Source organism: Protomyctophum parallelum (genome assembly GCF_964188405.1).
Source record: "Protomyctophum parallelum genome assembly, chromosome: 14".
Lineage (NCBI taxonomy): Eukaryota > Metazoa > Chordata > Actinopteri > Myctophiformes > Myctophidae > Protomyctophum > Protomyctophum parallelum.
Window position 1 is genome coordinate 13,075,605 of NC_139709.1, and position 18,129 is coordinate 13,093,733.

General features: G+C 43.3%; 1 protein-coding gene across 1 annotated transcript; it reads right to left on the minus strand.

Moving 5' to 3' along the window:
* Positions 1-1,424: 1,424 nt before the first annotated feature.
* On the minus strand, positions 1,425-10,586 carry angptl4 (angiopoietin-like 4). The gene is made up of 7 exons (XM_083783027.1): positions 9,809-10,586; positions 8,155-8,265; positions 7,842-7,935; positions 4,835-4,951; positions 4,303-4,398; positions 3,422-3,709; positions 1,425-2,948 (listed from the first exon to the last, which is right to left on the minus strand). The coding sequence occupies exons 1-7, from the start codon at positions 10,385-10,387 to the stop codon at positions 2,764-2,766; spliced, it is 1,470 nt and encodes a 489-aa protein (XP_083639153.1). The 5' UTR covers positions 10,388-10,586; the 3' UTR covers positions 1,425-2,763.
* Between the last annotated feature and the right edge of the window lie 7,543 nt (positions 10,587-18,129).

Here is an 18,129-nt window from a genome sequence, read left to right on the forward strand (position 1 = left end):
TTCCCCCACCCGTCCTTCCTGTTCTGACATTCCATGTGTTTGATCTGAGCTCATCAAACCCTGTACACTCAAGACGTGCTCCATATATGGCCAGTACAGGATGAATTCAAAGCGCCAGCACTCGCCCAGCAGTCCGTCGAGAATCATTATTGCTGGACATGCAGAAACATTTACCTTTACCAGTGTATTGTAATTATCATAACTTGTAATTGGTAATACATTATAATCACTGTTTTAATGTAAAAAGTCGCCATTGGGTGATTCAAGTAAATTACATTCCTCCATGTGTAGGCATGTTTGGTCTCGTTATTGAATTTGTATTTCACTTGACCCAATGACCACTTATTACAGTAATCTATATAACAGTGACTGTAATGCATTATAAAAAATGTTTGTTGTTATTATAGAGATGGGCAGGTGTTGCATCCAGTGAATCGTCCGTCAATCAAATAATATTTAGATGTGGTTTGATCTAATAAAGGTCTGACATTTTCACCCAATGGTACAGTATAACGTTTTAATCTACCGCATGTTTTAATTCATCCAGACTTAATGCTGGCCAACATAGTTGTTTTCCAGGGAAAGTTATAAGCCAAGCCACTGCTTGCACGCACCCTGCAGTCTATCACAAAGTCATAAATCTATGTATGTTTGTTAAAGAATTTGACATGTTTTCTATTATCCAGTTATGGGTTGGGATCAGGATGTTTCACGGCGATGCATGGCGTGCCACGCGATCCGGCAAGCTTAAGCTGCGAGCACTGTCAGAACATTCCTCCCCCGTCACCTGCCTGTCGAGATGCTCCACATGCCAAGAACTACTTAACCCGTCGTCTGCCACATCTGCATGTGACGTTAAGCTCGGTCTAGTCCAGTGTTGTTTTTGTCGACTAAAACCAAGACGAAGAATGTTCGTCGACGTACCTTTTTTCACGGACTGAAAACTAAGCTACGATGACTAAAACTAAGAGACTGAATGTATTGACAATTTCGTCTGCAAATAAAAACTAAAATGTTGGATGAAGGGACTAGTGGACAAGAGATCCAGTATAAGTCATGTTACACTTGGTTGCATGCTGAAAATAGCCGATCTACAAGCTCACAACGTGTCGCATGTGAGCTTGTAGATCGGCTAATTCCGACTAAAACTAGACTTAACACTTAAACATTCCAGGTGACAGAATGTGACTAAAACTAAACGAAAACTATTCAAGAGACTATGACTAAAATAGAAATTTGCTGGCAAAAACATCAGTGGTCTAGTCCACTGCTCGAGACCCCAAAAGATACATTTGTAGTCAGTCTCCCGAGGACCCAAACTATAACCAAAATGCACATCATTTCGTAGTGAAAATAGCCAATCCACGAGCATGCTTTTGAACAGTTTCCCCTCAAATTCAACAGAGACGAAGGTTTTATTTTTTAGTTTAAATCAATTTTATTGGCTCATTCTGGCCAAGAATCTGTTATTGTCTTTTTGGGTTTTTTTTTTAGAAAAACAATAGTTACATCTGGAAAATACGAAACGGACAATACAGACAATATAAATTACAAACAGGCAGCACAAGACATAATAATATACAGATTTTTTTTCAGCACTTAAATAAAGGGTAACAATCACAAACCTCTCGTGTCAGTCACAACAAAACATCACAACAGAGATCAGTTACAGTAGAAGTTATGAAAAGAACAACATTCATTCATACATTACATACACTATGTACAAAAAAAAAAACGTCTCTAAAATCTTTTTAAGGGTCAGTCAATATGACTTAAAATGATTCAAAATGATTCAGACAATCTCCACAGGGGGAAACAACTAATGTATAAGGGTACATTACATTATACTGTACGTACGTACGTTACATTATACTGTACAAAAGGCTGGAATGGTTTTCATCAGTGCCTCGTGCATTGCAGGGGAAACGGTAAGTCAAACAAAGACCCAGTCGGTTGTCAATCATTCTTAACACAGTGACACATTTTATATATAAAAAAAGTAATGCCTTTGAGGGGGGGGGGGGGGGGGTCAATAACATTTCTTTGTGTACTAATAATGACTTTGATTAAGTTCAAGTCAACGTTTGGTCCGCACCATTGGGGCACCAGCTGCCTTTCAAATCCTGTACAATTCAACGCAGCTTTTTGAAGCCATTTTTTTTTGTAACAGTTCCATTTTGTCGCTATATCTCAACAACAGCTCAACACATGCATTTAAAAGAAAAACACACATTTCTGGAGAACAAGTTTCAGCTCGTTGAAAACGCCGGCTGGGCTTGCGACACGGCAACACAGGCCAGTACTCGCCCCAACCATACTCCACTAAAGCTTTACTATTTGAGTCCTAGGGGCCCTAGCTTTTTTTTTTTTTTTGCTAATGGAATAGGCCTCAAACAAACCCTACTACTGCTGTGCTGGTTGTTGGTATACCACAGTCTATATCTCCCACTCCTCTTTTCATCAACACCAGCCGTGCTCCATCGTTAAAAAACGTGTCTCTTAACATTCTCTGTTTCTGTGGAGTCGAGGCGTTAGCTTTCAGAAAACAAGAGCGATGGAAACATGGAGCCCATTCAAGTATGAGTTCTTCTGGGGTTGTGTTTTGTGGGCTTTTTCTTTAGCTCTGTTGTAAAGTCTTATGCCACAGGGAAGACGACGCCCAGACGTTGAAACGGGGGAGTTGAAACCGAGCCCCCACACACCACACCGTCGTCAACCATTAAAAAGAAAGAGAAAAAGGTCTTGTTCCTTTTTTCTTTTCCTTTATGACTTGTTGCCTATCTCGGCGGGGGCGACCATCATGGCGGTGGTCTTCAGAGGGTAGTAGCGCCCCCTCCAGGTCTTCCAGAACACGCCCTGCTTCCTCTGGTGCCTCTGCTTGGGCGGCGGGCTCTGGAAGTATCGGCCGTTCAGGTTGGAATGGCCGCAGTTACTGAACCACCAGCCTCCTGAGAGAGAGAGGAGAGACGAGAGGGAAAAGAGTTAGTTTAAGACCTGAGAAAAAAAGAATCTACAAATGTCTACTAAATCCTGACAGTTTTCTGAAAATCCTATGTTTCTATGTCAGTCGTTCTCAAACATTTTCACGTCAAGGACCCCCAGAAATATATGTAATTGGCCGCCGACCCCCATCTGAAAATATGTCGTTCCAGGGAGGAATATAATTATATTATATTCCTAATTTGTGCCACATTTTCAACCCCACAGCAGACCTAAAAGGTCGTAGCGCGGCACTCGGCGCCGCGCTACAAGCTTGTAGATCTGCTATTTTTCAATAGCTAAAGTATAACATAATGCTCAAAACACCAGCCCCCAAAATGGGTTAGATGCTTGCAGGGATTCCCCCCGCAGAATTCTCTTTAAGAACTTCCAAAAAATGAGACAAAATAACATAACATGACCAAAAAAAAGAAACCCTTACCGGACAGATGTTTGGCACAGTTGGTGTCAGGTTTCTGGTCGTTGTCTTGGTCCCGGGTGGAGAAGGGAAGCCCCGAGGAGGAGGCGGTGTCGGTGACCAGGGAGGACTCCAGGTTCCCCGCGGGGGCGTCCTGGACGTGGAGGGTGTACTTGGTCTCCTCTCCGCCCAGGCGGAAGCGGAGGCGGAGGGAGTCCGAGTCCCCCTTCCAGTCGGAGAACTGTATCCTGAGCACGTAGTCGGCGCCTCTGGACAGCGAGTGAATCTTCTCCAGGCCCAACCAGAACTCTCCTAGAGAGGGAGACAAAGACCAAGCGTTAAAAAACGGGTGCAGTACTTAGTTTAGACAGTTTTTGGTTTAGACTAGTCATTTGGTTAGACCAGTCATTAGTCCTACAACTACAACCTATCTCAAACCCTCATCCTAACCTCCCACGGGGCAGCACACCTAAACCTAACCTTAACCCATGTCTAGCCAATGACTAGTCTAAACTAAGTATGCACCCCTTAAAAAACACTGCACCCAGTGCAGGGGGGAATATCTAACTATATAGCTATAATAGCTTGTTGTTCTACTTTTAAAACTTGTGCTAAAACCTTTTACTTGCTTCCATTAGCATCCAACTTGATCAATATAATCGTCTACTTTTGGGGCAAGGGAATCACGAAAAAGCCATCTTAAAATGTGGGAGATAATCTTCATTTCCGGGGCAGAAGCTAAGACGCTTTAAAAACCCGTCCCTTTATAGTCTGTCATTTAGTGTAGTAATGATGTAGTGTTAGACTATAAACGACCGTATAATCCCCTCTCTCCACACTGGCCCACAGCCTTAGTGAGACACAGAGACAGACAGACAGGAAAGAAAACAGCGGATGTACTTTACCATTCAAGCTGCCAAAGCCTTTCTGGTAGGCCTGCCATAGCTGGTCAAAGTCAACAGAGCCGTCCTGGCGCCGCTGAATCACCGTCCATCCACCTTCTGTAGAGGAGAGACAGACAAACGTTTGAAAAGGATTACAGTCGTGTCCTACTCTCGCGTCCCTGCGCTAAACGGGAGTGCGTGAGCTCACACCCATTCTGACCTGAGATCAGATTCATACGAGGTTTCCACTGGACACACACTGGTCTGATTAACCCATTCTGACCTGAGATCAGATTTTAAAAAATGTCAGTCGTTCTTCGATTTTTCCAAAATAGCAGACCTATGAGCTTGTAGATCTGCTATTTTTCAATAGCTAAAGCATAACATGATGCTAACACCAAAATTGGTTCCCGTTCAGAATGGGTTAACTGTAAACAACAGTTTTGAGACTTTGAGCTAGTATATCCCTTCCGTTTGAAGTCGGTTAACAGATTGTTTTCCGGGATAATTCCTACTTCTGTCTGTGCAGGAAAGAAAGAAAGAAAGAACTTACCGGCTGTCATTTCACAGAAGACTTCAAAGGACTGGCCTACACCCGACGGCTGGACGGTGTAGACGCCGCTGGACGTCTCGCCACGCAGAAACACCTCGTGACAGTTCGCTGCCATTTCTAGAAAGAGAACAACAAGAGGGGAAAAGAAACCCACAACGCTATTAACATAAATAAAACAATAACTTTACGCGGCTTGATATGCTCAAACGTCAGTACCATTCAAGGCCACAAACACAAAAAGAGCGATCAACCTTTGCCCTAGACCGGTGTATACACACCCTATTTATAAATGACACATTTTATGGTATTTGGGTTTGTCTTTAAAAAAGAGCAACAGAAACAGTTTGTCTTTATCTTTTACTGCATGGAACTGTGTTTGTTGCAAATATTGTTGAGGGATTTGCCAGCAATGGCCCAGCATGGAGTTTGTTTTAAAGGAAAGGGCAAAATGATCCACTTCTTGGGTCTTTTCTAACAACTACTTGTCCTGAAAAGGACAACATTCACACTCAAGGGCGGAGAAGTAGAGCAGTTATTTAAACAGGAAATATGAATCGCCACATATAGCACACACTGCTTCAGAAGTAGGTCACACCGCCACGGTTTGGGGATGCGTATTCGCAATAAGGCTTTGTTATTGTTGCTCTGGCTGCTGCTCCCGATCCCCTGGGAAAGATGTGTGTGTTTGCAAATAAAAGAGAGAGTCTACGGAAGGAGGGACCCACGCGAACTTATCGCCGAGTTTTGGAAACCGCAAGAGAGATAAAAAAACGTGACCGTGAGTCACTAGACTGAACAAAGGAGAGAGAGACTGGCAGCGAGTGAGAACTCCTTGCCTCGAGTAGTAAACATGACCTTTCTCCCAGTTCCCAAGCAGACACCCCCCCCCCCCTCCTTCAGCTGCTTGCCTTCCTAGGCTATTGATTACACGGATCTAGCCATACATTCCTCTAAAACCCCCCTCCTCCTCCTCCCTCTACTCTACTCCCACCCCCCCAATTCCTCACATGCACAGCATCCAGTGTGTGACGTAGCAGCGCATGGCCTGGGCATGCACAGGGGATGCTCTTGGAGTGGTGTAGGAGAGAATGCAGGCTGTGTTGCTATGTGTGGAGGACAGTGGTGCACACAAAAACACATGCAAAGGCGCCCGAGGGGGCCAATTTGAGCTGTTATATGGCTCATAAGGCGCAACCAGCCCAGCACCCCCCTTCAATAATGTTTTATTGTCGTTATTATGATTTTATATTAAGGCAGGTGTCAACCGCATTGGGTGGGGGGGCAGGGGTTTCTCTTTTTTTACATTACGACGACAAAGACAGAAGGAGAGAGATGGGGACTGACTGGGGGTCTCCGTGGAGGCGATGGGGGAGGAGAGGAGAGGATGAGAGGTGGAGGAGGAGGAGGAGGAGGAGAGGGCCGTCTGACTCAGTGACAGATCTGGGGGAAAGGTCGCTGGCATTTTCTCTGAGAGATGCTCCGTGAGCAGGCCCGAACGAACACAAGAGGAGGAGGTAATAAGTGTCTTCACAACAACAGAGAGATGTGTGTACAAAGTTCAACCCCGACAAAAAATTAGACCTCCCTTTCTTTCTTCTTTCTCTTCCTCCTTTTTCCTCCTCTCCCCGCCTTTTTTTCTCTTTTGGCCCCCACAATCTGAGGGACATCGCATGCGAGGTTTCAAGCAAAAAAAAAAAGCCCTCCTTCCTCCCCACCACCTCCCCCCATCCCCACCCACCCACCCAGAATGACGGGGTGAGTAAATCCCTTTGTACCAGCGGGGCTCTCTCTCTCTCTCTCTAGTGCTGTGTGTGTGACCCTGACTTAACACTGTGTCCGAGACTCAGCAACCTTTCCCCCAGTTGGAGCCTGGCCAGTGGGATGGTGGATGATGCTGGCTGCTGTGTGTTTCTTTTGCTAGGCATTCCTCAAATCCTGCTGATGTCAGAATGCTGCCATCAGAGGTCTTATTGTGATCTGTACCGAATAAGCCTCCGGGCTACAGTTTCACCTCTCACCTACTTGTTGGCTCTGTGTTATTATTTTAGCCTAGGATTTGTGATCAGAACGTGACAACAGAAAGACACCGGCAAGGGGCCTAAAAAAAACTCTCGCTAAATTAAATGAGCGTTTAAAAAAAGTCAACGAAGTTATAGGCTCATTATGTTGAAACGATATTGTTTTATCCGCCATCACAAGATACCCCGTTTTGTGATAAAAAAACGATTAGGACAATAGCAACAGCTGCCAATTTTGTTGGCACTTAACAACTTATAAGCGCGATATCAAAATGATGTGGAGTTGCGCAGGCGCATTACACATGTGTTTTATCGTTAAAGACTAAACAGGAACTTGCAGTCACTCGGTTAATCAATTGTTCATATAAAAAGCAGAGGGACCGATCTCTTGTGTCTGAACTTTTCCCCAGTTGGCCGGTCTCCAGGCTTGACACAGGCCCAGTGAAAGCAGGCATTATGACTAGGCCTATTGGACCCAGTCATAGCACTGTATAATTCTTTGAGCAATTGTGATTGCAGCGGCAGATGCTTGGGTAGGACTGGAGGTCAAGACTCGAGTCATTAACTGCCTTTTCAGAGTCAACTGTAATTTTGCCTGCTGTGGATATTGTCTAATTCACCATGAATAATTCCATTCTTCTGCCTGTTTCTGATTTATTTGGGCCTCTACTGGTATGCCTTGTTAAATGAGAAAGGAGGTTAAAGACAGAATACTCCTGCTCTGCACAAGCATATTTTCTTTTTAACAATGACAATTATTGGCGAATGCCCCCCCCCCCCCTACATTTAATTGGGGAACGATTATTTATTGGACCAGCCTTTCCTAATTGCTACTGATGTTAAGCTTCTTTGCGTTCGTTCTCTTAAACAGATGGCCGATGATCGCATTTAAGGTTAGGATTAGTTCAAGTGCATTTAATTAGCCGACTTAACGTGGATTGTAAAGAAGGATTGTGAAACTATCTTCCTGTGGGCCAATTGTAACTTACCGATGGGTGAGTCGCGTTGCTCCACACTTCCATTTTGCTTTGTGGTATCTGTCCTGCTGGCTTTGAAGGATGCCCTCTCCTTTGTGAGCTGAATCTGAGAACGTCAAAATAGTAATATTAATAGTGCAATTAAAGGCAATTGAAGGCATAACACGTGTTAGCCTCGTAGGCCTATAGTCAAATGTAATAAAGTAGCCACAATGTCGTTCCCAAATGCTCCAGCAGGTTTGAATCTGTACAGTAGCTGTTTAAATCATAGCCTATACTTAACATTTGTTCCTTATTAATAATACAATTAACAAACATTAATTACCTGATTCTGAAGGGTTCTGATGCGCACATTCTGTTTGTCCAGCTTGTCCTGTTGCAGTTGGATTCTCTCCACGAGGTCATCGATCCGTCTGTTCTGGGTCTCTAGCATCATCTGAAAACACACAAGCAGGTATATATCTCTCACTGAGCTGTTCTCTCTTCTCTTTTTTAGAGATCTATAGTTCATGTCTAGGGAGTAGATATCGAATGCTATAACTTTAGAAAAGCAACGGTCGGTCATGTGGTGGTGCAGCAGCACAATTTCAGGACGAATCAAGACAAATCAAATCACCCACAATAAATTAGCGCAACAACCAGAGCAGTGCCCTTTAATACACTTAAAAGTAAAAGCCAACTAAGCCTATACTTTCAGTTTAAATCGCTGTGTTTTCTTATGCATTTATCCAGATTTTTAGCAAGCTGTTATACAGGCTAAAAATGCACGATAGCCTAGTCCTACTTCCCCAACGGACCTACGTGCTTAGGTTACATAACTCACTCACTTGAGCGTGCAGGGATTTTCCATGGCTGGCACTCTTAAAAATGTTCTGCGATTCAACTTTTATACGGGCTTGCACGTGGTGGAAGCAAGCAAGCAACGCAGCAATTTGCAAAGCACAATCTCCAGCAGGGTGATCCTTATAGATCACACCATAATAGATTAAAATTATAACTTAAAAAAGGCCATGCAACTGCAGTACTACAGGTCCCTTTGCCTGTTTCGTTCTAGTGTCCATTGATTGAGGTTAAGCATACACCCCACGCCCCAGATTGCCTCGCCATTCAGATCCCTTTGAGTCAATATAGAAATAACCCCACCAGGCAAGCCAACTGTCCTTGTCTATCAAAAAAAAAGTGCCTCTTATATTTTTTCCGACTGGTAATCCCACCTAGACCCACCCCCATTTGGTGCACAAGCTGGCCCACTGCCCATTATTCCTTCATTCATTCATTAACTCATATACACTCAATACAGTTCAGATACTAAAAAGTTCTCATATTGAATTCATATTTGCTTAACTTTACATTGTTGTATAGGTGGGATATACTGTAATATTGCGTGGCACCCACATAATGATCTGCCTGCAGAAAAAGCACAGTTGTTTGTCTGTTGGGTTTTAACTTAATGTATAACCGAATATTGATCCACACAATGGGAGAGAATGAAGGAAGGCAAATATATAACCCTCTTTATCCTCATTGTGCTGCTTTCTATGTATACCTCGCTATCGCCACACTTACCCCTAAACTTTCTGGGCGGGAACCCCTTTTGGTGTTTTAAGCATTATGTTAAATATGTCGAAAAATAGCAGATCTACAAGCTCATATAGCACGGCACTCGGTGTAGGTCTGCTATTTTTGAGAAATCGTGAAAATGTGGCACACATTTGGAATATATATTCTTTCAGAGCGAACGTTTTTAACGTCCCTGTGAACTACTATATTTTCAGATGGGGGGTCCGCAGCCAAATACAGATAATTCTGGAGGTCCTTGACGTGAAAAATGTTGAGAACCACTGACACAGAAACAAGATTTAGAAGAGTTTTTAAAATGTAAAAACCATGTCCCCCCTGCTTTCCCCCTAAAAAAACCCATTGCCACCTGCAATAATTCCAGAGAGAAATCCAACCCCCGTCCAACCATGGAGTCTCACCTGGACGACACCGGCGTCACTGTAGTTCCCGACGGCGTTGCCACCAGCAGCGGCGGCGGCGGCGTTGGCGTCAGGCAGCAGCGGTCCCTTCCCCTGCAGCAGCGCGGCGTCCACCCTTTCCTCCAGCCGCGTCATCCTCTCCATCACCATCTTCCTCCCGCGCTGCTGCTGCTGCTCCTCCTGCTCGGCCTTCTCCCTGAGCGCGGCCACGGTGACGTTCAGCACCTGCCCCTCTCTGTCCTCGAGCCCCTGCACGCGCGCCCTCAGAGCCTCCCCGTCGGCCGTCGCCCTCTGGCCCGCCTTGCCCAGCTCCGCCGTTGTGCCGTTGAGGGTCCGGAGCTTGGCCGAGATGTCCCGCATCTGGACCTTGGTCTTGTCCACGTGCTCCTTCAGCCCCTGGCCCAGCTGCAGCAGGCCGTGGGCGATCACGTTGACGTCGTCCCAGCCGGCATACTGGACCCGCTTCTCCTTGTTGCCGCCGCCGCCGGTCCCCGCCGCGCCCCCTTTCCTCTCGAAGGGGAAGCCGGTGGCCACGAGAGCCACCAGGCAGAGTGTCAGCGTGGCTAGAGTTGTCTTCATGATTGTTGGTTGTTGTTGCTCTGTTGTTTGGTTGGTTGGTGGAGGAGTCACTGGAGTGGTTGAAGAAGTGGTTGCTTTTTAGAAGAAGGATGCACTTTTGATGTTTTTTTTTTTTTTTTTTTGCAGAATGAAGATGCAAAGCATGTGCAACACACACACACACACACAACCTCCCTGTTTAGTCTGTGAGACCTCACTCAAGCTCCTGCCCCACTGTACACACAGCAGGACTATTTTATAGTTTCACAGCCCTCGGTTCCACCCGGCAACCTGCTGCCATTGGCTAGCAGAGGAGACCAGGAGGGGAGGGTGGTGGGGGGGGTGGAGTCGCTCTCAGGTTTCTCTACCCCCCCCCCCCCATTAACTATTAAGAGAGAGAGAGAGAGAGAGAGAGAGAGAGAGAGACATGACGTAACAATGAGGGCAGCTTCCATCACACAGCATAGGAGAGAGAGATCCACAGTTTATCCTCCCCGGCAAGGATTTGCATTCTAAGTATTTGAGGTTTGTCATAAATGTAGTCCTAATTATTGTTATTACCATTGGATAACACATTGTGAAGTATTCATCAAAGGAACATCCCCCCTTTACACATCGCAGGAAGATGTATTCAAAGAACTATATATATATACATATATTATATATATATATATATATATCACCCATTCTTGAGATAAGGGACAAAACTTTTTTCAAACTGGATTTTTTTTTTTTTTAAGATACATTCAAATCAAATGGATGTATTTGTAGACACAGGTCTCAACTACCAATATTGAGAAGGAACAGGTTTTTCGCATAACATTTCTTTCTAAAATGGGACATTTATGCACTTAATACCCGATTCATGTCAACTCCGTCAGACACACTAAAATACCTTTTAATTGAATTTGATAATTTCAACAATAATATAAAGTCCTCAGTTCTCTTATAATGGCTTTCAGTAATCAAGTTAAGTAATACAATTATTTTAATATTGTTTTTTTTCCAATATCACACTATTATGAAATATCCAATTTCTCAAATCCGTCATTTCAACCTCTATTTTCAATATTATAACATGAAAACCATGTAAAAAAAAAAAAAAATCATCATTACGTATCATTTCAGTTGGTGTTTCAATACATATGCACAAAATATTTAACATCACATTTTCTATTTCTTTGGAAATTAACAAAAACATCACGGGACGAACATCTGACGGAGTTGACGAACATCTGACGGAGTTGACAAGTTTAACTGATTTAGTTTCTAGATCACCTAGGATCTTGATTCTGGTGACTAATCCCACATTTTCGAGGATGAGGAATACAGTGGTACTATTTATATTGGCCCTGTGACCATGGCAGCCATTTTCAAAATGGCAGCCACCTGCTGTTATCTTACAATAACTCAAGTTCTACACCACCTAGGATCTTGATTCTGGTGACTAATCATACATTTTCAAGGATGTGGGATACATTGGTACTATTTAGATTTGTCCTGTGACCATGGTAGACATTTTTCAAAATGGCCGCCAACTTTCTGTTATTTCCCAATAACTCAAGTTCTACACCACCTAGGATCTTGATTCTGATGACTAATCCTACATTTTCAATGAGGAGGAATACAGTTTTATCTATTTAGATTTATCCCGTGACAATGGCAGCCATTTAAAAAAAATGGTGGACCTGCTATTATTTTACCAATTTAGTCAGGGAATATTATCAGAATAATGTCAAATCTGTGAATACATTTCTTACCAATAATTTTTTCACCAATGTGTTTGTAAAGGTGTCTACTAACATATCCCACATTGGTTTCTATTGAACCACCCTAGAGGCATTTTTGACAGCTGCTGAAAGTTGGGTACCATACCAAGTGGCTATGGCAAAACTAGGGAGTCTATGGCCAAACTAGGGGTCAAATCCCTTGGGCTAAATTCGGCCATATATCCACTTGCCCAAATGTGCTGACCTCATTTTGTGATGATGGCTATGGCCGTTTTCAGCCGAAGGAGTGTTCTTCGTGCATAGCTAATGCTTGGAATGCATTCAGAATCATGAAAACTCCCTAGTTTGACATGTCACATGCTACTTAAAGCATAATGAACATTTTGCCTTATATAGGTTGTTGATGGTACCCCAACTTTCAGCAGCTGTCAAAAGGTCCCCTAGGGTGGTTGAATATAAAGCAATGTGGGATATGTTAGTAGACACCCTTCCAAACACATTGGTGAAGAAAATTCTTGATAAGGAATTTATTACCAGATTGTATTAATATCCCCTGACTAAATAACTCATCTTCTAGACCACCTAGACCCGACTTCACAAACAGAGACCCAAATTGACACCTAAACAACAAGTTTGGACAGCCCCACCAATTAGTGTTACGGAAAATAGCAAGTGTCTACCCTAGGAGGGAGACACAGAACTTAGATGCGGCTCACATGTTGCACGACTCCTCAACAAGCTGCCACCAGAGATGAGAGCTGAATTCTGCCGCACAATGCTCTGCGGCCCAGGAGCAACCAACACCCTGTTGGAGTTCTCTGAGTGGTTGAAGCATGAGTCCTAGCCATATAGCCTGTGCAAAGGCAAACACCTTGAAGACCTGCTTGAGGTGAACAGTGAGCAGTGAACAGTGAGCGAAAGACTGAAGACAGAAGATCTGCCTTCAGGACTATCAGGCAGGATGTGCAGACACTGAAGGCATCAGTGTCGTTCTGTGTCCCCAGCATGTCAACCAAAGCAATGTTACCAAATCAAAGGAGCCTTCACCTCAAGTCACCTGGGGCTGGGTGAGCAATCGTATCCTGTATCTAGCCTCACAACTAAATACAGACACTTGGCCAGACTGCCGTTTGAAAGGGTCAAACCCTTCATCCTGATTGAATAAGACCACCCCACCTAATCACACCAACCAAACAAGTGAGGTTGGGGCCTCCAGGTGGGCCAGCAGCCATCTGCACAAGACTGGGCTGGACCCTGCAGGAAAGCAATATCCAGCCAAGACAATGTAAGTTGACTATAACAGAGCCCCAGAACACAGAGCTCATGAGAAGGATGGAGAAACACTGGCAGGAGGCCACCAAGATACAACGCCACACTGCAGTGGCCAGTGAAGTCAAACTGTGCGTCTGTACCTGAAAGAGACAAGTCAAAGGCCAGAAAGCCCACCTCCTTTTAATGTCCTGTCAGTAGCAACTCAACCTGCACCTGAAATAAGCCCTGACCCCTCCCAGAGAAAGTTCATCCTTGAAAATGTAATGATTAGTCGCCAGAATCAAGATCCTTGGTGGTCTAAAACTTGAGTTATTGGTAAAATAACAGCAGGTGGCGGCCATTTTGAAAAACAATGGCTGCCATGGTCACAGGACAAATCTAAATAGTACCAATGTATCCCTCATCCTTGAAAATGTAGTCTTAGTCACCAGAATCAAGATCCTAGGTGGTGTAGAACTTGAGTTATTGTAAAATAACATCAGGTGGCGGCAATTTTGGAAAATGGCTGCCATGGTCACCACGAGACAAATCTGTGATGGCCCTATAGCCAAAAATGTTCCTTAAGGCATGCTCTAACTGTGTGCCAAATTAGAATACGTCCCATTATTCAAAAACTATAATTTTATTGTTTTAGGAACACTTTTGTCAACTCCGTCAGATACATGTCAACTCCGTCAGACACAAAAGCTGACGGAGTTGACGTCTGACGGAGTTGACAAAATGTCATTTGTTTTCATCTTAACCCTCTGTAGTACAATGTAACCATTTTGTTTTTGCTTCATTTGTTAGCTAAACCTAACCCTAAACTTTTATAATAAACATTATTTTGGAATTCTTAACAAAGATCATAATAATGTCCTGACGGAGTTGACATGTAAAAGCTGTGACCTCATTGATATCAACATTGTTTGTTTAAAATATCAAACAATTGAATGCTTGTCAGACCAGGTGCTCCACTGTTGCAACAAATACAAACGGGACTTGGAAAAGGAGTCTTCAGGCTAAATCTGTCGACAATATTTTCTGATTAATTTAAGACTTTTAAAAAACCTGACGGAGTTGACGGGAGACGTGGGACACACATTTGATATGAGATATCTAATGGAAAATATAAATTAAAATTATTGTGTATATTGTTTGCTATGTTGTTGACAATCTACTTTAATTTAGTATGTATATTTATGTGATTGTGACAGTATTAGACACTTTTTTAGCAGTTTGAAATTATGACCACTTGCTGGGGACAGGCTAAATACAGGCGTTTTTGGGTACAGTGCCTGCTTTTAACTAATTCAGATGGCATATGAAAACAATTATAATGAAATTAATGGCATAATAATGCACAACTGTATTACATTTAACTTTGCAAGTGGTTTTATTTTTATTTAATTTATTTATTTTTAACAATAATAAGGCTCTTATGTGTGGGACATGTTTTTTCCACTTTTGTCCCTCATCTCAAGAATGAGTGATATATATATATATATGTATATAAATTGACCATCCTTTTTCTTTTGTGATAGATACTAGTTCTACAATGCAGATATAATGTTACTTGTGCACATACTGTATGTTAATGTATTTAGAGATAGACATTCGGTTTGCTTGTCCACATTAATGATAAAGATCTAGATAGTGAAGTTGTTTAGAGACAGATGCTAGGGATCTGGTAGAACTTGTTTTATTTGCTCTGCACTCTTTGATTACTTGACCAAATACCTGGCTGACAGATTGGTAAGGTTTACAGGGATTGTTAAAAGGATAACACAAAAATCCCCACAGGGGCTTGTCTCCACCAGGCCGAAGGCATGGGGAGAGAGTATGTTTTGCCCTCCGTCCGTCCGTCCGTGTGTCCGTCCGTGTGTCCGTCCGTCCGTTCGTCCGTGTGTCCGTCCGTCCGTCTGTTAACAGCTAATCTCCGGCACAGTTAACCCGGTAGATACCAAACTTTGTGCACACACACTCCCTGGATGCCGGCCCTGTCAGTAGTTGACTACTTGGGTTCATGACATTTATCTCTGATCTTGCACTTTGTCTAAGTCGCTCTTAACCCACGTCGCGCCATTGCCATTAATCTATGTCAATTAAAGGCAATTAATCAAATGTTACGCTTATCGCCATTGGCGTAGCTCTATGGGTTTTCAACAGGTGGTCCGTGGACCACTGGTGGTCCGTGGAGGTATTGCATGTGGCCCCCTGACCATGCATTTAGTAATGTAGGATTTGTTGATTTGTTTTAAATGCTCTTTCCACTACTTGAAAAACCGTGAACTGAATGACCTGGTGACCTATGATGAGTCCATCCATGTAGTCATTTACTGACAAGTTGGAGTTCAAGAAATTCAACAGAAAAAGGGAGTTGGAATCTCAAGAAGGGGGAAGTGCACCGGATTGTCTGGTTGAGTCATTATTATTAGGACATTTTACCAGTAGTAGTCAACGGTTGAGAAACAGTGCAAGTGTTAACTTACAAAAGCACTAATCTTAGCCCATATCCCCACCCAACACAATAGTGGTCCCCAGGTTGATTCTAAGTCAGGGTGGTGGTCCCTGGTTCACAATCAGCTGAAAACCCCATGTGCTAAATGCATACAAAGGTAAACGTCATGTCCCAAATTCTATCACTTTATATAACAAGTGAATTATGTTTGCTAAATTGTTTCTTAACCGTACTTTATAACCCGTAACAGTGCATCATCACTACTAAGTGGTGGAATTTTCATTTAGGCTACTTAAGTACCATCTTGAGGTATTTGTACTTTACTTGAGTATTTCCAATTTCCAATACTTTTAATTCTACTCCACTACTCTACTCCTCTACTTTTACTCCACTACGTTTATTTGAAATTTGTAGTTACTAGTTAACTTTGTAGATTTGGATTATTATTACAAAACGTACATTAACCACTTCAGCCCTATATACATTTCGGCAATTTGAAAATGGCCGATCTACAAGCTCACAATGCGTCGCGGTGCGACGCATTGTGAGCTTGTAGGTCTGCTTTTTTCAAAAGATTTGTATACATTTGAAAACTTGAAATGAGACATTCTGCATACCATAGAGAGTACTTTCTACTTTTGGTACTTCAAGTACATTTTTGTACTTTTTATTCCAGTACATTTTGAATTCCAGATTTGACAGAGTATATCTACAATGCAGTATTGATACTTTTACTCGAGCATAACAAATGTGAGTAGTTTTTAAGGTATCAGGTACGGTCGCCCCCTAAACCATCTCGCCACTCCATTTTCTCCGCCGATCACTCGGTGCGGCGGTTCTTGTATTCTGTATTTTGTTTTACTGAGAATAAGGTTAGAAGTAAGTTTAAGTTTAGGCAGAGGGGGTAGGTTTATGCATAGTTTTACTCAGGTTAAGGTTAGGAATAAGGTTAGGTTTAACCGTTTTAAGCATAATTCACGTATAGGTCACTTTAGGAATACCAGGCCGCGCAGCTCCGCCGGCTGTACGCCCGGGGCGACTCGTCTGGTATTCGTTTTTTTTCACCCCTGCCCTTACACTGCCATCGATACAGTAGACACGGACACACTTATACAGGACATTGGAAAGCATCGCTCATAATCATAATACCACATAACGGGGCTATCGCAGAAAGACGCCGTAATCGTCTTTCTGGGAGATACGGCGAGCGAGTGTACGAGATTGTGCGAAGACATCACACACGTCAACGGGGAACGGGAACGCGATTGTTGGTCCTCACCACGCATCTATAAGGTGCTGAGAGAGGGCTGTGGAGGAGGAGGGAGGACTGTGAGAATTAGGGGAAAGGTCACAGCACTATAGCAAGAGAGAGAGAGAGAGAGAATGCCCACATTATATGGCAATTCCTCACACCCTCCACTGGAGGAGCATACGGCGCATGCAGGGCGGCGATACACGATCCAACCCCAGACCACAAAAGAGAAAAGAACAGCTGTTTAACCCTCTCCTGTCTGCAGCGGAGGCTAAGTAGGTGAAAGGTAAAGCTTTGCCTAGAGAGTGGCTGGCTGGGCTGGGCTGGGCTGGCTGGGAGGGGAAAGAAGCGTGAACCACACTTGTGCGTCTGGAATGTGACAAACATTAGCGTTATTTCAAGTAAAGTCTCCCACGGGCCCTCAGGAGGGATTCTGTTGAAGACCATCAAAGAACGCTGTGTTTCGGACTAAAAATAGGCTTTTCTAGAACCAATCCGAGGAGAGGGGGGGCTTTAACTCTGATTAAGAGCACCGAGGTCAACGCAAACAAGTTTTTGCTGTTGTTTCGTTGTTTCGATGCGATTGTTTATTCGAGGAGTTAATGTTTCGTATGGCATAGATACTTTATATGTATAGGTACTGTACATTGGGGATTGTCATTGAATGGAATCATGTTTGTTTTTTTGCTTTAACCCATTTCGACCGAGACCGATTCTACAAAATGTCTTCTAAAAAAAAACATGTTTCTATGTCAGTCGTTCTCAAACAAACCTTTTCATGTCAAGGACCCCCAAAAATATATGTAATTGCCCGCCGAGCTCCATCTGAAAATATGTTGTTCCAGGGACCCCCCCCACCCCCCAGAAGCAAAGATTTGAGTTAAAAACGTTCGCTCTGAAAGAATATATTCAAACATTTGGGCCACATTTTCACCATTTTTTCAAAAATAGCAGACCTACAAGCTCGTAGTGTGGCACTCAGACCTTGTAGATCTGCTATTTTTCAACAGCTCAAGTACAACATAATGCTTAAAACACCAAAAGGGGTTCTCGCCAAAAAATGGATTAA

What these genes read in the sequence shown, in the direction of transcription:
- angptl4 (XM_083783027.1), bottom strand. Translation starts at nt 10,387, where the DNA reads ATGAAGACAACTCTAGCCACGCTGACACTCTGCCTGGTGGCTCTCGTG. An exon ending in GTGACGCCGGTGTCGTCCAG is followed by an intron (nt 8,266 to 9,808) that starts GTGAGACTCCAT and finishes GTGTGTTTTCAG; the next exon opens with ATGATGCTAGAGACCCAGAA. An exon ending in GCAACGCGACTCACCCATCG is followed by an intron (nt 4,952 to 7,841) that starts GTAAGTTACAAT and finishes TTCTCTTTCTAG; the next exon opens with AAATGGCAGCGAACTGTCAC.